The sequence below is a fragment of the Protopterus annectens genome, chromosome 2.part1 (genome assembly GCF_019279795.1).
Source record: "Protopterus annectens isolate FY-2018-M chromosome 2.part1, PAN1.0, whole genome shotgun sequence".
In the NCBI taxonomy this organism is placed as follows: Eukaryota; Metazoa; Chordata; order Ceratodontiformes; family Protopteridae; genus Protopterus; species Protopterus annectens.
In genome coordinates, this window is record NC_056729.1 from 572,306,350 (window position 1) to 572,328,103 (window position 21,754).

The 21,754-nt window shown below is 35.4% G+C and overlaps 1 protein-coding gene across 7 annotated transcripts in view; it reads left to right on the top strand.

Moving 5' to 3' along the window:
- PTK2B (protein tyrosine kinase 2 beta) overlaps positions 1-21,754 on the top strand; it is a 2,401,727-nt gene that overhangs the window by 1,892,309 nt on the left and 487,664 nt on the right. For all 7 annotated transcript variants that reach the window (XM_044062346.1, XM_044062339.1, XM_044062341.1 and 4 more), the window contains one exon: positions 15,865-16,005. In XM_044062346.1, coding sequence (XP_043918281.1) covers positions 15,865-16,005 — 141 coding nt within the window. The remainder of the gene's footprint in view (positions 1-15,864; positions 16,006-21,754) is intronic.

Sequence of the window (21,754 nt, forward strand, 5' to 3'; positions counted from 1 at the left end):
GTACACCTTACTTTTCAGTTTCTTTGGCATTAGTGGTCAAAGCACTGTTTGTACATCTTTCTTTTCAGCTTCTTTGGCATTATTCTGTCACACACTACCCATTATACTCCAGACCAGTTTGCTTAGCCACCTCTGATTCTAGCTTTGGCTTCCTCATTCAGACGTTTTTCTCCCCCAGTGATGCATTACATGATCTCTCTTGCCATCTTTTTCTTTTAGTTTAAAACAGTATTGTTAAAGCAAAGCAAGACAGAGTCAGTCTCATTCTGATAGCTCCTTCTTGACTAAGCCATAGCACCATTACTGACCTCTCTTGCACCTTGGCAATTAACCTCTACAAAAGTACTTATTGACACAGCAAGAGGGCAGAATACTGCATTCCAACCTCAAAACTCTGAACTTTTTATCACAAAAGTTAGAATTTTAAAATCCACTTCCATGGAGCAGAGGGATGAAGATCTCTTGACTGCACCCCAGACTCCTCTGTTTGATTAGTGGCACTTATGCATATGAAATAAGATAGGGTAGATGGGAGTGAGCAGCTGTTGATGGCTTATCCATCTGGGGGAGGGAAGTGACTCTGGCTCACCATTTGGTTGATACCTAGCAGGAGAAGTGGGGTTTGTAAGCACAGAACAAGCCTGCAAGAGCACATGAGCTACTAAGTGGTGTGCAGCACTTAATAAACCAGGAGATAGTGTTTTTGTGTGTGTGTGTGTGTGTGTGTGTGTGTGTGTGTGTGTGTGTGTGTACGTGCGTGTGTGGGTATGTGGAGACACCTATACTTTCCTGAGGTCAGCCAGCATTGTGGAACTCAGTGGAGCCACTGAGAGGAGAACACTTCAAGAGTAAGTCGCTCCGTAGGATTCATTAGCTGTCCAACTGTCTACCTACAGAGTCCTCTCCTGGGCTGATTGGGTTTCTCAGTCAGGATTGAATGGGCCAGAGGACTCTTAGCTAGCCCAGGGGTGCTTATCTCTTTCCTGTTCAGAACAGTTTGGGTACCAGTAGTGGAATCAACAGCAAGGTCCTCTGGAGAAGGGAATAAAAATGGGAAAACGTGTTTCCTATTAGAGGCACAAAAAAAACTAAAATGCCTTACATAATTGACTATTTTATGCAAAAATGGAAGCTATTTATTTGTTGGGCTACGTTACAAAGTATGGGTCTTTTTACTGTCTCTTACCAAAGATGGTAGACTATGTAAACTGCTTATTTGATTCTAGTTTGCCTTGCTTATCCATCAGTGGTTGTGTTTATGCAGTTTTTGTGCATTTGTTCCAGTAATTTCACAGATGACAACACATCCTTTTTAAAGGCCTGTATTACATGGTTCTTCACTTCTAACAAACAAGAAGATGCATTTCTCCACCTTGAGATTTGAATTTTAATTTGAAGAAGGTGACTTTATCTCCCTCTGAATCTGAACCTGCAGTGAAGTTAAAGTATCTCTCACATGATTTTTATTTTCATTGCATTTACATTTGACAAAGGAATTTCAGGCTGTTATGCATAACACTTATTTGTTTATCAGTGAAAACGTATCTGAAGACAGAGCAGTCTTTCCTCAGCTATGACTGTTAATCAGTCCATTCAGCTGCCAGTTTATCCATACTGTCAGTGTGATGCAGAACACTGTATGTGTTAGAAGTGAAAAGACTAATCAGATGCTGTATAAAAAGAGCTCAAAATCAGGATGATCAGCTCTTTGCTTCATTTAGACAAGGAAAAGAAAGCCTGTCACTCAGCAAAGCAGATTAAATGGTTTGCACACTGTCTTGACTTGAGCTGTGACAAGTATAATAAGCCTGTGGAGAGCACTGTCAAAGACCACTCCGAAAAGGCAGTGGCTATATCATTAGCATACTTAGAGATGTTTCTGTACAAGACATGTTGGAAGCTGATACATGGTCTGTTGCTCATACCTTTACAAAACATTACAAGATGGATGTGCAGTATAGAGTAAAAGGACAGGTTTTATTAAGGTTTTGCTGCAAGGGACAGGTTTTATTAAGGTTTTGCTGCAAGGGATCCTGTACCTGACAGTCTTCCATGGGTATAACAACATTGCTTGGGAATCTACATAGATGTTATGATTTATTACCATGACCCTCCACAAAGAAGACGGGACAGATGTGTGAAAGGATTCTTATAATAGTAGACCTCCAAAGTGAGGTCAGTGTAAGGACAAAGCTACACTCCCTTCACTGCCTAATGAGTGTATATAGCTTGTTGTAATCTTTTATTATATTGTTTGGCTTCAGAATGTGCAATTGTTTGAAAAACAATAATGTACTATGGTCACCAATCCTTTTGGGAGCCTGAAGGGGCTCATAAAACTCGGGAAACTTCTTTGCAGTGCTGGCTTTGTAAGAATGCCTCATTCTTCAGCCAAAGTTCCAAGGAATGCTGATGTAAGATGAACACTGTTTTTCTTCAGAACTTGAGCACTTCTGATGAAAGTTTCTGTCCAGGAAAGAAGATACATGAAGTGGATAAAACCCAAGTGTTAAGGGTATACTGGTAACAGTGACGCTGCCTTGAACGCCTTCTTTAAGTAGTCTTACACATTGTACTTTCTTCATAAAAAAAAAAAACAAACAGAAAGATTAGCTTAACATGTACAGAACAAATATGTAAACTGGTGGCAGCCTTTAAAAGCCTTACGGATTGGCAGGGGCACCAAAGAATGCCAAACTGGCTCCCAGTCCTGCAGGAGCATTTTTATTGCACAGCATACCTCTCAAACTCTTAGCCCAAGAAATTTGGACAAAGCCTGACATAAGTGGGGGACAAAGGTCCAAAAATAGGGACACATTTTAAATATTGCTTTTATAAACTTAGAAAGTTGTTAGAGTAACAAGATTTCTGCTAGCATGCATTTTCTGAAATATATGAAGTCTGTAACTCAAATACATGTCATTATTTAGTGACTTTAGTCCTTAGATCATCCCAGTGATTTGTCAAAAATACATTTTTTATGAGGAATATGCCAAAAATATGAGGCAAAAATCTGGACATTTTGTAAAAGTCTGTGCACTTGAGATATGTTGCACATTGTGAGTTGATGTATTTTAACATGTGATGCCATAAACAAAAAAAACAAAAAAAAAAAATCTGTCGTGTTAGGAATCGCGAGATAAGATGGAAAGATTAGATCCAGGAACTAGCCATTTTGTAGTATAACTTTCAGTAATAGAGACTATGGAACAAAAGTATATGACATAATATAAACTGGTCCTTCCTGAATACAAATCTCAACTTTATAACAAGATCTTGATATCTTTTAGGTACATGTTCATAAATGGTCACCTTTTATGGAGATGAAAACTACAAAGGACCGTAGAACTTTGAGGTATAGAAATATGAAACTATCTATGACATATGTTTGGTGCTCATTGTTTTCAGACTACAGTACATATCTTTGAATTAAATATCTTTCCATAACAGCCCAGTCCACTCACATCTGAAATGCCCATATTTGAATATTCTCATTTTTTCTGCAGAACTGGTACTCCTTACAAGTTATTTCCCTTTGGCTACAAATATGAGGCCTCTTTTTGAAAATGAATTCATCCTTAAGGTGTTGCATAACAGATATACTGTTTGGAGTTTTAAAGGAGTAACTTGCATAAAAGGAGGTAACATAGCCGGTGTTAGCACCCGCCAAACCTGCGGCCACAGGGCACCACCGATTATCTCCCTGCATACAAGGGCCCCCAGTAGTGCAACCAACTCGCATGTGGATTTCTTCTTCCTCCTTGCTGCCTGTACTGTGATTCAAGCATCAAAAGGTTTCTTTTTTCTTTTTTTTTTCTCCTTGAATGTAGCTGCCTGTGACATCCGCTAAAAGCTTCACTCCATCAGGTCTGCTTCATTGAAGCAAGGACCTGATTGGTAGGAGCAGCCAGCAACCAGGGAAGAGATGCCTTGTAAGGAAGACTAATGGCAGTTTACTTATAATGACCTTATACCACATTTTTATTTATTTATTTTTTTACTCAGATGAATTTTATTTTAAATTTGCCATAAACAATAAATGAAAACTTATCATGGTTTATAATCAAGTTAGATAATTATTAACTATATACAAATTTACATTTAGCCTGACATTTTAAAACTTGCATGATAACAAATTACACAGATATAGTTTAATTAAAGTTAAATAATACTTGCTTCATGAGGAGGTTAGATCCATTTGCAAAGTATCAATCAAAGTTAGAACTTTTTTCCAAGGGTTTTTAGTTAATGGTCTAGGAAACTGTCTTAATTCTTTGGTTTTTATTTCCATTAAGGCTGTCCTCTTCAATAGACATATGAAATCTTCTTTGCTAGGAGCTGTGGTAGAATTCCATCTCTTTGTTATGCATTTCCTAGCTATAGCTAGTAAAGTCCAAAGTAAATGAAGGTCAGTCTTATTTGAAGAATAAGCATTATCAGTTATATTCAGTAATAACAAAGCCTTGGTCATGACAAAATTATCTGTATAAATCGCCTGCAAGAAATTGTTAATACTTTCCCAAAAGGGTTTAATTTTTATACAATCATAGAAAATGTGAGACCAATCAGCTTTATTATACTGTTGACATCTCCAGCATAACCCATCATTAGAAGGATTGATTTTTGAAACTTTATCAGGGATTAAAAAGGATCTATGAAGGAATTTCCAGGTAAATATTCTCCAATAATGAGAACAAGAAGTTAATTTTACTGAGAGAAGTAAATTAGATTTATTTTCTGAGGTTATCTGAATCATATATCCTTTAGTAATACATTGCCAATATGCTGGTTTAGGTTGTGTTTTGTAATTTTTTATTAGATTATATAAATATGAAGTACCATTTTCTTATTATTATATAAAACTTCAAACAATCTGGATATAAAATTTGGCGTATTTGAAAAAGAATTATTTATTATCCTACATAGATCCTTGGAGTACGTCAATATATTCTGAAGCATTAACCATTCATGAGAATTCACTTTGTAAGTTGACATCATATATTGTAAATCCCATACTTGCTGATTGTTTAGACAGTGTAACCAACAGATTAGATTTTTCTGTTCCCAAGAGAGGAATATATCTCTATGAATTCTATCTGGAAAGTTTTTAGTAATGCTGAAGGGAATTAATGTTGCAAACCAAAGCTTTAAATCCATATTCATGTTTATAAATTTCCTAAATAGTCAAATAAATGATTTATTAAATTTGTCCTAGTTAGTTTAGTTATATTGTATTGATAATTTAAGGCCAGTGAGTACCATAATATATTGTCCTTGTCTAGAAAAGTAGAAGTTTTAAGTAAATTATTTTCATTTATTGTTATAGTTGTATGTAACAATTTCCAATTAGGCATATAATTTGGATTGATCCATTCAACCACAGTTTTAAGTAGAGTTGCTCTTATATAAGATTCAATATCTGGGAAATTTATTCCTCCTTGGTCCCATTGTCTGATATGATGGGTATATGCAATTTTGTTTCTTTTAGGAAACCACAGAAATCTTAGCAATATTGATGTTATTTTCTTATGGTGAGTTTTCTCAGGAATTAACAAAGTGGCTTGTACAACATACAACATTTTAGGGATAAGTCATTTTAATTAACTGCAATCTATCTTCAAAAACTATAAATAACTTATTCTATTTACCCACTAGAGAGTCTATTGTAGCTATAATCCTTCTATAATTAATATTTAATATATCTTGAATATTTTCACACAAGTCTATCCTTAAGTATTTTATTGATGAGACATGTTCTCCTATGATATGATTCTTATCTATTTGAAAATCCTTTTTTTATTTAATAATAAGTATTTAGACTTTTGTTTATTAAATCAGAGTCCTGAGATCGTATGAAATTTCTTTATCAGATTATCTAATTCAACTAATGTTTCTTTTGAATTCAATAGTGTAAGAAGTATGTCATCAGCAAAGAGCATGATCTTATTGACCAAATATATTTATTCCTTTTATCTTTGGATTGTTTCGTATTAATTTTGCCAATAGTTCTATAGCTAATGCAAATAAAATGGGTGACATAGGGCATCCTTGTTTAGTACCTCTTGTAACTTGTATAGCTTCTGAGGTAAAGGGTCCTAATTTAACATAGGTTAAATTGTTTTCATAAACCTTTTTAATAAATGTAATGAAGGAGATGGAAAATTTATAAGCTTCTAAGATTTTAATTAAATAATCCCAGTTCAAGGAATCGAAAGCTTTCTCAATATCTAGTCCAGTTATTAAGGTTTCTATATTTTCTTTAAATAATCACTTAATGTCAATATTCTTTTAATGTTATCATGTGGATGTCTATTTTGAATAAATCCAGTTTGGTCATGGTTGATAATTTCATTCATATGATTTTTTATTTTTGTAACCAATATAGACATAAATATTTTATAATCATTATAGGTTCATAGGTTAGTACTAGGCTAACTGGCTTTTTGGGCCATTTGAAGCCTAGCCAGTTACCCCATGTGAGAATCAAACCCTGCACCTTGTGTCTTTAAGGTAAACACCTTAACCATTATGTCAACCTCCCACTAATAATGAAATTGGCCTATATGAGCTGCATTGACTATCATCCTTGTTTTCTTTTAAAATTAGTATGATTAAGGAGTATATCCATGAAGGAGGAATTAATGCATGAGTTTGAATTTCAATAAATGTTTTATGTAGTAATAAGGTTATATTTTTGGGGATTAGTTTGTAAATTTCTGTGATTAAGCCATCCATTCTGGGAGATTTACTAGTTTTACTTTCTTTGATTGTATCTATAACTTCTTTGTGCGTAATGGATTTTTGTAATTCATTTTGTAAACTTTCAGGGATTGGTTTAATATTTGAAAACTTATTTTCTAAAAGGGGATGTTCTGGCAAATTATTGTTATTTTTAAAATGATTTTTGAAATGACACTTGAAAGCATCTAGAATATCTCCTATTTCCGAAACTTTCTTACCGTTTTCTTCACGTAGTATATTAACAGTAGTATTAGCTTTAGATTGCGTTTTAACTTTAACAGATAAGTTATGTAAGTGTTTTGTAGAGGTGGCATAAGAATTTATTTTTAACCTCTCCGTGGCTAAATTAGTTTTGTGATTTAAGATTTCAATATCTATTTTATTTAAGTCTTCTATTGTCTTCTTATTCGCTAATAAATTAGGAGATTGTTTAGATTTAAGTAACGCAAGCTTTCTTTGTAGTTCTTGAAGTTCTGATTCCCATTCCTTGATTTTATTTTTATACCAAGCAATCGTTTTTCCATAGATATAAGCTTTTAATGAATCCCCATGCCATTACTGTATTCGCTTCCGAGTTGTAGTTTACATCTACAAAGACATTGAGTTCATTCACTAACCATTGCTTAAATTCTTTAATTTTTGTAATATATGAAGGAATTCTAGAAGAAAAGTGAGTGATTTAAAATTTATTTGCACTTTTAGAACTAGAAAATTATGATCTGAGAGGGGGCAAGGAATTATTGTAAAGGAAGTAATTTTTGTTTGACGATCCTGGGAAATGTATATCTTATCAATTCTGGTTTGGGTACCATATCTATAATCTTGATGGGAGAATACCAAGGAATTACTATCTATAACATTAAAGGTATCTTTTAAGTTTAAGGATTCGGTCCATTTTTTTAGTAATTTTGCAGTAGCTGCTAGACGTGGAGATTTTTTATTAGTAGTTTCAGACATATCTGTAATACAATTAAAGTACCCCCCCCATTATTAAATTACCTTTAAATATGCTTGTAATTTGATCTAAATGCTTTTTGACTGTCCCCATCCCAATACCCGGAAACCAATATAGGTTTACTAGTGTCCACAACCTGTTACTAAACTTCAGAATGACTATAGCTATAAGGCCCTCTTTGTCTATATATTTATGTATTATTTCAGGATTTAATAAATTGTTTCTCCATAGAATTATTACCCCCCTCTTCTTTGTTTTAAAACTGGAACATGCCAAGGTCTTGAACTCACTTGGGTTCCATGTGAAATTACCATTGCTCTTGAAATGTGTTTCCTGTCAAAAAATTATTTGTGATCTGTTTAAGTTTAGATATCTTAGTAAGTTAGATCTTTTATTTGGACTATTTAGACCATTAATGTTTAACGATAATATAGAAAGGTCCATATCAAATTATTTTGAGGAAATATTTAAAGGCGTCATTGACTTTACCTGAAATCATCCCCTCCTTAAAAAAAATAAAGTATTATTGATTAGTACATAGTCAATTATCTGAGTGAAGCATGTTATCACTAAGGTACTCAATAAGTATACTTCAGGCTCGGTAAAAATAATGAACAATTTAAAACTAAAATAAATACTAAAGTTAAAGTAGTTAGCTCATTAATCCCTACCTACCATGGAATGAAATACATTCCTAGTCCAACAGATTGAAACATCTGGTGAACTATCACTCTAACTTCCTTTTCCCATTCCTTTGAGCTCTATATATACAGTAAATAATCAAGAAGTCTAATGAACTATTATTGTGATTTAAAAATATTTTGTTGTAAAAGGCATTGTTTAATATGAATTAACTACTATATCATTACCATCTAAACATAGAAAACAAATGCAGTTGAATTATACTAATTAACTTATTAAGCTCATTGTATCAACAAAACTTTCCATATTGGATATGAATTCACTTGTTTAAACACACAGACACTTTAATCCTTAATCACAAGGCTTGCAAGCAATAACATAAATTAAAAAAGAATATCACATCTTATAATATATAAACATATGCTTTCAAGAACTGTTCATCAGATTTAAAAGAGACTGTGTAATTACATTATAATCTGAATATAGGCTTAATCTTATATTTCAGCTAATAGTTATAGTAATGCTTTAGAAAGGCAGTTAAAATGCATATGTTTAAATTATACTAAGTGGTGTAAAGCGTAGTAGTTTCTATGAATGTGTTGATCAGGTACTTATATCATTTTAGTTCCTTGGTTTACTTTAATAATGGTTTTGTTAAAATATGGTTCAAACAACAATCAGATTTAATTTTATATTCTCTTGTACAGGGTATAACTAGATAAGGGAAATCTAGCTTGTTTCCTAAAGTGTGCTGTGAACGTGCTTCTGTAAGGTACGAGTATACCAGCAGCCAATCAAAACCTTATCTACTCGTTGTTATGACAACATTAAACTACTCTGCAATTGTAAAGATAGGAGAAAACTTTTTCCCTAGCTCATGCAAACTGCAGTCTAAATAGACTTTTATAAAACTTCATGAGCACTTATTTCCTGCTCAAATAACTGCCGTGAAAATGGAAGAGAGAAAAAAAAAAAAAGGCTCAAAACATGGACGCTCTCCCTTGCAAGGAGCACACCACCCCTGACTCAAAGACACCAGGGTCAGCTCACATCGTGTCCATTGCACCTTTAACCCCACTCGCTGCATACCATCTGACCTCATACAACACCAATTCACTCGACCGACAGTGCTTCTCCAATCTGACCTGACACAACTGTACATCAGTTCCACATAATCTTGCAACCACAACCAACAAAAACCGCACCATTCATTATCAATTCAGAAGGCAAAGCAGTACATCACCAGAATTACAACAGTTCCTGGCCTCTATTCCACAGAGAAATCCCACCAGTTATCCCCGACAAGTAGAGATTGCCAGATATTTCAACAAACCCTGCCCAGAAAAATCACTCCACTGTCAGCCAACTTCCCGAAATAGAAACAACCGTCAAGCCATTCCAAGTAACAACTATCTCAGTAATGCAGCCATCTAAGAAACCCAAACCCTACTTTCAGTAACATTTTTTTTTCCTCTAGCTGTAACAATAATCCCAGTCCTTGCAGCAAGCACACAATGACAGACAGGACAAGATTTCAAATAGGGCATAACCCTGGTGTTCAACCTTTCTTTGTCAGTGCATCTGAGGCAAGAAGCAAAAAAAAAATGTTTTTCACCATAATACCAACAGCGATGATTACGGCAATACTCCCCAGAAGCATACACATTGTTTAAGGCCATTGCGAAAACCCCAGCTAATTATCAATGACTGCAATGTATATATTATGCAATAGGCTGTGGGCAGTATAACAAAGGTCAAAATAAATAGGTATGCAATAATTGTCATTCATGCCAGGGAAGGAAGTTGTTGTTTTAATACTGTAATGAATATAAATTAATGTGTAGTCTGCGTGTATTTGCAGTTTGTTAGAGCTCCTCTTCCATACATTACTCTAATGCATCGTCCAAAGGCAAGACATTCATTTTCGCGTAATTCAAATAATTCTATACTGTTCCCGATCACAGTATGTTAGTTACTAATTCATCTAACATTTTAACATGGAATGAAATTTAGGTAGCATATTTAAAATGCAAAAACCAAAATAGAGAAAAAAAAACTGTTTTATACGCACCTAGACTGACAACCACACACCATTTTGGAACAATCAAAGCCAATCAGATAAATATATATATTTACTCTACCATTACTAAATGATAAGCAAGGTAAACTCCAGATTTATATTATAGACAATTTACTACATGTAATAACTGCAACTCGAAACGAGTCTCTTTCTTAACATCTTCATTCACATCAGCAATGAGGAAATACCTTCTTGTTACTTTAATTTTAACTAACAGATCTCAATAGCATTTCTCCATTTAAAAATGGGAACGTTTCATAGCTACGAGGAACATTTCATTAATATAGTCTAAAAAGGCTATAAGTGCTACTGTATGAGACTCAGACTGAAAATAACTAAGCATTTTAATAAAAGGAAAAATAATTAATTAAGTAATAGACATGACACTAGTAGGCTGAAAAACATAGTTATAAAACAATAATTTAACTGTGATATTACTAGATTAAATAAATAGCTATATTAAGTAGTAGAAATTTTAACATTTATTTATTAAAACAAAGAGAAGAAGAGAAACTTAATAGGATGATAAGACATGTATAAATAGTTATAGGAAACATACATTTTCTTGTATATATATGTTGTGAATAAATGCATGAGATTAAAGGTATTAATACATAGTGAGACCATTTAGATGCTTTTAATAGTTAGGTTGCAGTTGATACTTTGAGAGATTTCATAGAAGTTGGTACTTTGGATTCAGTTTTCTGTTTCTTTTTTTTTTACATCAGTCCAGCCATTTTTGTCAGTGGTTCTGTTCAGGGATGGGGATGCCCATTCCATATCTTCAGAAATGGTTATAATGTTATTGGTTTCAATGAAATGCATGGCTTCTTACAGAGTGTTGAAAGTTCTCATCTCACTTAGGTGCATTATTTTAATTTTTGCAGGAAAAGCTATTTGAGCTTTAATATTATTCTGTTTTAGAGTTTTTATTAGAGGCCATACCTTTTTTCTCTGTTCCACTTTAGTGGCGTAGTCATTGTCAAATCTTATTGTGTTCTGGTTACATTTTATAGGACTTATCCTCCAAGCTGTTTTTAACACCAGTTCTTTGTCCATAAAAGATAAGAATTTTACTATAATTGATCTTGGTGGTATGATGGATGTTGATGAAGTTCTATTCCCCAGAGCACGATGGGCCCGTTCTATTCCAAAGGAAAAACCTTCTTTAAGATTTAGAACCTCTGGTATCCAAGAGTTTAGGAAAAATATAGTGTCCCTTCCTTATATTTTCTCAGGTAAACCAAAAATCCTGATGTTTGACCTTCTCTCTCTATTTTCAAGATCATCTAGTTTGTTAGATAACCAAGTATTTTTCTTCAAGAGAAACTCTGTTTGTGTTTCCTCCTCTTTGAGCCTTTGATCAATGACAGTCAAATAAGTTTCAATGTTTGTTAACTTTGACTGGTGTTGCTGAAGTATTTCTTTCAAGACTTCTGTTTGCTTCTGTGAGTTCTCTTCTAGGTTCTGTAGATTAATCTTAAAATCATCCATTTTTGTTGATAATTCTTGTAATGTGGTAGTCACGAGTTGTAGTTCCTTTTTTAGTGTCAAGTCAGCATGATAATTATTTAGGTTGCTCATCTCTTCAGATGCTGTGTATAGACTTAAGTAATTTGACAGGAAATTTCTTTTAGAAATCCACCAAAATTTGTATTTAGTTGCTTTAGACTATTAACTAAATATTTGTAGTAGTTTTGTTAGTAATAGTTAATTTAATTTCCTGAATTTAGTACTAATCTATGGAGCTCCAAAAAATGCTGCTTTTCAGTCAGTCATTCAGGCTCCGCCCCTCATACCACATTTTTATGAAGTTAAGGTAATGTTCTGTGTTTTTTAAAACACAACAGTGTCAATATTATTAAAAACGCTGATGATGTACATGCTGCTGTTGACAACTAAAATATAAAGTTGTTTGCCAGCAGCAACGTCTGCATTAGAATGGTTCTATTTTATTTGGAATTATTCAGATAACTTTTACATCTGCAGAGACTGAGTATATTGACTAAGTATCATGTCTTTCAACTGTCCAGATTTTCTCAGAATGTCTGGATTTCTTACTCCTATTTTTTGGTCCATTTACAATAAAATTGTAGTTTTCTGGCATATCACTGGCAAATCATTGAGGACTGAAGTTAGAACATAATGGCAGGCATTTGATTTTCAGACTTCATATCCTTAAGAATATTCATATTAATGCGAAACCTATTAGTCTGTCAACTTTCTACGTTTGTAAGAGCAATATTTAAAAAAATGTCCCTTTCTATTTGTGGACCTTTGTCCTCCTATTATTTGTGTTTTTGTTCAGATTTCTTGTTCTAAGTGGTTGAGAGGTATGCTTAGCATGTGTTAGCTGGTGGTTGATAACACATGCAGTGGTGCAGTGGTTTGTGTTGCCACCTCACAGCAAGAGGTTCTCTGGTTCGATTCTCGGATGGGGTGCCTTCTGTGTGGAGTCTGCATATCCTCCCTGTATTTGTGTGGGTTTGCTGTGGACTTTCCCGGTAAACAAAATGCTAAATAAAAATCTTATAAGTACTCTTCTGTGCAGAGTCTGTATGTCTTCTCTGCATTAATTGGATATCCTGTGGGTGCTCTGGTTTCCTCCAACATTTACAAAGACATGTATTCGGAATGTGTTTCCCCGGTCCTCCACTGAAAATCAGCTTATTCCAAGTCAGACTTTCCCGGTAAGCAAAATGTTAAATAAAAATTAAGTAAAAGTCTTATAAGTTTCCAACATGCATGGATCTGTACTTGTTGAATATTTCTTCTTTTCTCAATCAACATATCTGCTTGGTATTTGCTATCTAAACTGTCTACACATATTACTCTCTCTGCAGTTAGTAGCTATGCTTTTAAATGCATCTTTGTTGCACTATGTCATGATGTTACTCTGAATTATATATATTGCATATTTTCTTATTTTAGGCATTGCTATATTCCTTGTATATAACTTGATGCTAACCAAATTTCTCAAACATATTGCTACTGCAGTCTCAAAATACGGTACTTTTTTATTGTAAATATTCATGTTGCATATTTCTCTTTCTCTGTTTTTGTAGTAAGTATCTTACAACTTGAATTGTTAGTTTTTTTTTCTTATTTTTTTTTTAATTCCTTTCCTGGAGCTTTTCTCCTCAAGTCCCCGCTGAAAAAGGGCTCTCTGGGCCCAGACGAACTAACCAGGTTAACAAAAATAAAAATAAAAGAAATAAAATATACGTACTCTTCTGTTTAAAATTGTGTTACACATGACTGGATTTTATGGTATGGTGCTAATGATCCAAAGCTACTAATAAAGTACATATTTATTTCTTAATAACAATAATGGGTGTACACAGCCAACAAAGTGGTTGTAGTTGTGAGGGCTCTCTGTGGATGAAAGTACCTTATGCGACTATCTGGTCAGTTTTAACAGTCAGTAATCTAGTTTTGCAGGACTGGTGTGTGTGTGTGTGTGTGTGTGTGTGTGTGTGTGTGTGTGTGTGTGTGTGTGTGTGTGTGTGTGTGAGTGAGAGATAGAGAGAATTAAGCTGGAATACTTTGGCTACTGTGTCTGTGTGAAACAAATTTGATATATGTGACATCATTATTATTGTTGTTAACTTCTTGTCACGGACATCTGAGAATAATGTAGTCAACAATGCTGCTGTAATTGCTGGGTTTGGTGGGTATCTGTGGATATTAATGTACACATAATCCACCACTAGCCAGATGTATTTTCAATGAATGTGGGTTTCAAGGGAAGATAAGTTTACTGTTCCTCATTTTAAGTCTGTCAATGTGAAACTATTTTGTTTTGTTATCTTTAGCAAAAAGCCATCAGGGTTTGTCCTGTAAAATCTGAAATGCAGGTTTTAAGCCAAATCTATGCAAACATTGTAAAAGTAAAGAAGAAAGTAGTATGCACACTGACAGGTTTGAACAGTGTTTATGGTAAGTGAGTAGAGACAGCCAAGCAAGGGGACACTGGAACGGTTGTGGGGGTGGGGGATCCCTGGTCCATTACCCTGACTAAGACTCCATTTGATCATGATATCTGACTTTGCTCACAGACCTCAGAGGTGTACAAAGAAAGTTATAGCTTGTAGGGGCAGTGTACTGTTTAGGAGCAACAAAGTGGAATACGTAACTGTAGTCAATATTTTTCTTCATTTTCCTAACAATCACAAATCAGACATGCATACAGGTGGCTGCTTTGGTGGAAGTGGTGAAGAGTGAGGTGCTGTGTATATGTATGAGAGCAGTCAGTTGAAATACAGGATTGTGACCTTTTGAACCTTTGCTTTCATCCCAATGTAGCACAGGAGGAATACAGAAGAAGGCTGTCTTTTTTTTTTGGGGATGGGGGGGGGGGGGTCAGACCCAGCTTTTCGTCAACTGGTGCCCTAGGCAAAATGACTCCACAGCATCACCCCACACCACCTAGTGCCCCCATATCCCGATTACATTTTTCTTCCCTTTTCTCACCGTTTGTCTTACTCTTCAGTTTTTCCTGTATTCATTCAAGATTTTTTAAAGATACCAATTATTTACAACAAAAATAAAGAAATTAATACTGGAAAAGCTCCCCCGCAGCGTCCTAGGTGGCCACCTAGTTAGCCTATGCCTAAGGCTGGCTATGGGGGAGGGGGGAGGCAGGCAGTATTCCCAGATAGAATTTGTGTATTCTCACAAATTGTCCTGTTTGTTTCTTGTGAACTGCTATTTTGTCAGTTTTGAACTGGGGTTGCCACCTTTTCAGTTGTCCAAAGTGGGACATTTTTTTTACAGAAACATAACATGCTTGCAGGATAAACCATACCCATAATCAATTATTTGCAGTCAGCAACACTTCTGGGAGGCTGACACAGATTCAAAACAAAAAATAATTTTCGCCTCAGAAATCTTACTATATTGTAGCTTTCAATTGCTAGATTCTTTATAGCTTTTTACCACATCACCAGGTTTTTATGGTGTTGTGTCTGAGGGTCTTTAGTGTTTGGTAAAATGATATCCTGGGATGAAGCACTGTTGCTTTGCTAACTATCCATTAAAGAATCCATGAAACCTTAAGTCTTTAAATGCCTCTCCAAAACAAGGGAATCCACATAGTTACATGCTTTGTGAACTTACATTTTCTATTTACAGTGCGGATAATACAGGGAGTGCCTTTTGGATAATTCTGTAACAGTATATAGTTATATCTTTTCCGAACATTTTATCTCATTCTACAGTTTTAAGTTCTTCTTTTGAAATGTTCATAAAACAAAATGGGACAATAAGAAATGTAAAATATAGACAAAAATGCCTCTGACATTTACGCATTCAGTGCAGAATGCCATTAGTCAATTGGGTAACTCTTGTGATTTGTTGTTGATGTGGTTTGTTTACTCTCTTCTTTCTAGCATATGCTGCTGTCCAAGAGTACAAATGTTTATTTCATTTTGTTTTTCAAACACAGCCAAAGCAATTTCGACGGATGATCCAACAAACCTTTCAGCAGTATGGCACACTGAAAGAAGAGGAGTGCATCATGAAGTTCTTTGATACTCTTCGTTCTTTTACCGATATCGATCATGAAACATTCCGCTGTGAGCTTGTGGTAAGTTTGATAAGAGGAGTTTTTTATATCAGTGTCTGTCTTTTAAAATTTAAATGTTAGCTGACGTAGAAGGTGATTATTTAAAAATATGATGAACAAGAGTGCTTTGCAATCTCTGAAAGGTAGCACACAAGAAAGCAACGAATGATGGTTTACCACTACCAGTTTATTTTGAAGTTTCTGTCACGAGACAGATTTGGTTTTGCCTTATTTGGAGCAAGTGTTATTAACTTTATCATCTAATGTCAAATTACACACCTGATACACACTTATGTATTCCGTTTTGTGCACCAGTATATATCGGTATTACATTCAATACCCAAGCATGAGATTGGCAGCAGTTTTGAATATCACTTTATGTTTACATTAATTGTTGTGAAATCTGATGGCGTCATCTTGTTTTGACATTAGTATGACAAGGATATTCCACACATTGTGATATTGGAGTAAATGTTCTAACTGTTTTTACTGTGCTTTGAATTTTCAGATATCTTTAGTATGAAAGGTCATTCCTAGATGGTTAGGATGCTAACCAGAGGCATTTCTATTTTGGATCTAGTATTAAGAAATATTTCTGACCTCAGTGCACAATTACGGATAATTGAACCACTAAATATGTCAGCTCATCTTATGACTGAGCTTGTTATATCCCTTCTTATAAAGAGCTTCAAGACCACTGTATACTTTACTTTCCTAGTTATTCAGATCACCTCAAAATGTTACTGAGCATTAAGTCAACTGATAACATTTTTAATACTTTCCACGTGAATTATTTTGGCTGGCACTCATTGAAATCCTTATATATGGTCACATCAGTAATTAGTTCTAAACATAAGTAGTATGCATCTTCAGGAGAAAATGCCCTGTTATGGCAAAGTGAGACCCAAACAGTTTCTTAAGGAAGATGAGGCAGGGCATGAATTACAAGTGAAGGAAAATGTAGCAAGGAAGCAGAGGAAATGAAAAAGAGATGAACTGGAATATAAACAGAAGATCGCTTACTCATTGCCCAAAGATTACTTAGAACTCCCTATCAATACAGTCCGAGAAGGAGGGTTTGAATTGGGGATGGCTTCAGTGAATTTTGAGGGAGGGGTTAGGGATGATAATGTCACACCACATTACTAGAATGAGGAAGAATAAGTGTTTGAACAGAAATTTCCTACCCTAAGAAGTTCTGAGAGAATTTTCAACAGAAATCAGGATGGTTCCAATTTTTTAGGCCAACAAGGGATGCCAAAGGGCAGAGGCAGAGGGTACAGAGGAATTTTTGGTGAACCAACAGGGGGAAAAGGTATTAAGCCCAAATCAGCAGGGATGCCAGATTATTTCATCCTTTGGGAGAAAGATGTTGAGCTACTTGGGGTTCAACATCTTTAACTACACAGATGAGGTTATTACCCATACACATTTTTCTCTTTTCAAAAGAGATTTAAAATTTGTTCCTAGAGGTAACATTAATATTTAGGAGGTGTTGATTGAGTTTAAACTTTACCTGAGAAAATAAAATTTTGACTTACATTTCAAGGACAGCAATAGGGCAGGTAAACCTGGATTATTCAAGAAGAAAAGTGTGTTTAACCCCCCCTACACCCCACATTGGGAAGTTTTGAAAAGTGATGTACTAGGGAAATTTAGCAGGCCTTTCACTCACAAAAATATAGGTTTTTTAACCTCACTAGAGATGAGGAAGAATTACTGAGAATTTTGAGAACAGCAGCCCACCTAAGAATTATGAAGCCTGACAAAGGGGGAAGGACTGTCATAGTAGATAGGAATGATTATATTAATATTGTGAACCTGTTAAATGACACGAACAAATACAAAACTGTTTCCCTCAACCTGATAAATATTGCACCAAGGAGGATACAGTTATTTATAGAGGATAGTCATTTTCAGGGGGTCATCAATGAAGAAGTATATAGATTTTTGGTGAATGAATATCCATACATCTCCACTGTCTTTGGTATCCCCAAAGTAGATAAGAGTGTTGAACATCCCCCATACAGATTGATAGTGGTGGCTCACAACAGTTCAATCTACTCTTTAGGTATTTTTGTTGAAAGACTGTTGAAGAATGTGATGTGCCCCATACCCCACATATTAATTGATTTGTGGGATTTTTTAACAAGAATCAAACAGGATTTTTGTGGTGATTCCACAGGGTTTTCTACTATTGATGTAGTGGACCTGTTTGACTCTATTCCTCATGGGGTGGGTATTGAGTTTTTTCGTGAGGCCATTAATGATTACACCAATTTGGACACAGGGCATACTAACTTTGTGGTGGATGTCATGGAGGTAATCTAAAACAACAATTACATCAGTTTTGAATACAAATACTTCAGGCAATTAATAGGGGTGGCTATGGGGTCTAGCAGTGCCCTTATCTTTGCAAACTTGGTCATGGCAACCTAGGAGAAGAAGTATGTTTTCACCTCTGGGTTTGAAAAGGAATAGATTTTATACCTCCATTACCTAGATGATGTTTTCGTTCTTTGGAAGGGTGGGGAAATGGTGATGAATAATTTTTATTTGTACATTAATCAAATTTGTCCTTATTTTAAGTTTACACACACATTTTCCCCTGAAACAATTGATTATTTAGATGTCACCATTTCAATTGATAGGAACCTTTGCATCTAAGGTTTACTGAAAACCCACATATTCTAATAGCTTCTTGGCTTTTGATAGCAGACACCCATGTCATATAAAGAAAAATCTGGTAAGGGGGCAAATGATCCGAGGAGCTAGAACGTGTCCCACTTTAATGGACTTTAAATGTGAGTTGGGTAACCTCACACAAATGTTTTTGGACAGGGGTTACCCAGAGTAAATGGTTTACCCCTTGGGGGAAGAGATTCTTAATGAATAGGGGGGAGTTTTTACCTTTATTATGGTATGATAGGACCCCCCGAGGAACCTAGAAAGAATCAGGATAACAATTTTTCTAAAGCCATGGTTACACACTATGGTAATTTTGGGCAAACAGGAATATTATTTCAAAGAATTAGGTTATAATGGAAGGGAATTGTGAAGTGTACAGTCTACTGAGTACTTCACCTTTGTTTGTTTATAGAGTTTGGCCCAGTATGAAACATTACCTGGAACACCCCCTATCCTTAAAGGATAGCAAAGGGACTCAGAAATGTGGAGCATGCAAGTATTGCCCACATATTCTTGAGGAACATCTATTATTGTAGGTGAATTCCAGACAAGGGTCCATTTGGTCAATGGCAATTGTAATAGTAAGGGTTTAGTCTACTTAAGCATATGTTCAGGGTGCCAGTGATTTTATGTGGAAAAACAGAGAGAGTGCTCCGTAAGTGTATTTATGAGCATCTATATCCTATAGAAACCAAGAACCCTAATAACTCCTTATTCAAACACACATTGATTTGTACAGGACAAACTAGTTTTAAGTTTGGGATCCTGGAAAATGTTTTGAGAGACCCCAGGGGAGGGGATTGGGGTAATAGGATTTGTTATAGTGAAATTAGATGGCAGCTTAAATTGGGAGCAATGTACCGACCAGGTATGAACTAACATTTTTCTTTGGCACTGATTTTAAAAGACAAAGCATGTACACTTTGATTCATGTTGTATTATTTTGTTAGAATTTTATGTGTTTTAAATAGTTTTTAAAATAGGGTTTGTTTATTTAAATGAGTACTGAAGGGTTAATTTTGTATGTATTTAATTGATCTAATTCTATTGGTTGTTTGTTTATTAAAGGGAAGAATGGGACTGTTGTTTAAACAGCCTAAATGGTGAGACACTTAAGTCCATGATACCCGTGGACGAAAGCGCTTACCATTTGGAACTGTTTTACTGGAATTGTTTTGCTGCTGCTATTTTGCTACTACTGCTGCTTTTGGCCTTTACAGGCCATTTTATGAACTTTTCTTGAACCTGAATTGCTACCTTGGTGAATAAACTGTGATTATAACTGCATTTAGTGATTTTATTTTGGGCTACGGAAGATGGACCTAGGTAGAATCTTGTTTTATTGTGTGTTTTTATCCACCCTATTGCTCCGTTTGCATTTTTGGTTAAGTGGCCTGTATGCCACGAGTGTCCACGCAGCACCAGATGTACAACATGACATACCTTCCTCACCATCCTGCTATTTCTTTGCTCCTAATGTTCCTATAATAGCAGATATATAGTGGCATAATGTGGCTAATTTAGGGCTAGGCCAGCCTCACATCAGTATATACATATATACACTTCCAGGGATTTTTACCTTATCTCTTTCCTCACTATTGGATACCAGAAACTCCATGTTCAACAGTGGGCTACCTCAAGGATACATTCTTTTCTGTTTTCCCTTGGCACAACCAGTGTGAAATGCGTTCAGTATTTCTGCAATGTGTGATTATGCCCACCTACATCACTGAGATTGCAAAGCAGTGCCTGCCTCACCTGCTTTTGTAGAGGCTGATCCACACCCCTCTCCACAGCAGATGTTGCCCATGAATCCTGAGTGCCTGTAGCAGGACTTTTAGCAGGATTAAAAGTGTCCAGCCTCTGACTTCCACCATGTCCTGTGGCATTATAGCACCTCTGAAAACAAGGGAACATAACTGTACAATTTGTGTTAAACAGTGGTTAAGATGACACCTATAGATATAGGGGTTACATAGCTATAGAGTACTATACTAAGTCAGTTACGTATGTGTACAGATGAGGTAACGTTGCTGCTTACATAGGCTTCCATACACACCGTGCAGAACCTAGTCTTTCTTTTAGGTACTACAACTATGTATATGAAAAGGCTTGACTTTACATAATGGGTTGATGTGTTGCTGTTAAAAATCAGGTTGTACACAGGGTTGATGAGTGAAGATGACTTGGTCCATGATCTAAACCTGTAGTAAGGTGTGTATAGAAAAGGTTTGCAGAGTGTGACACTGAGGTACATAAATTCCTTTTTTCTACCTTTAGCTACAAATCATACCTGAGCAATGTTAAACCAGTCTTAGCTGAAGTAGCACACATTTAAGAAAATGGAGTAATATATCTTGACACACACAATCAGATAAATCTGTACTCTAGAAACCTCTTTAACCCATGGGATAATTGTGAAACCAAGTGCTAGATAGTATGCACAGTGGCCCTACATTGTCAGTATATACTATGCTGTACCTAGTTGTGTAGCATACTGGAAAATGAGACCATATACCACAAATGTCTCTGAATGGCAAAAATTACACTGTCACCACAGCATGCAGCTTATTCCCATGGCACGCTGTCTGTAGCCCAAACACATGACTAAAGCTCTGATGATAATGAACTGCTTCCTGTGCCCAGGGTATAGGCCTTGATACCTTTGACCTTCATATGGATACTGTATGACTTTGTGCAAGTCTCATAACCAAGTAGTCTGCCTGGGTCACTCCTGAAAAGAGATGATTTGTCCAGTTGTCTTACCAGGTCAAAAAATAAGTAAAATAAATGTGTTAGAGGTATAATGCCCACAGGGTTGTTCAGGTAACCTGCTAATATGTGCATGTTGTGTAACGGCATGGCAACAAAATGCACTACTTGTAATTCAGAAGTCACTCTATGTGCATCATTTTCTGTATGCTATTTGATACAATGAAAATTCTCTCATTTCCATGGACAGTCATACGGTAGTGGCTACTTCTGCTACAGCCCAGTGGAACTCACCTTCCTGCTACACAAAGGAGACAAAAAATAATGTATCTTCACATTCAGTACACTGAACACTACAGCAGCCTTATGA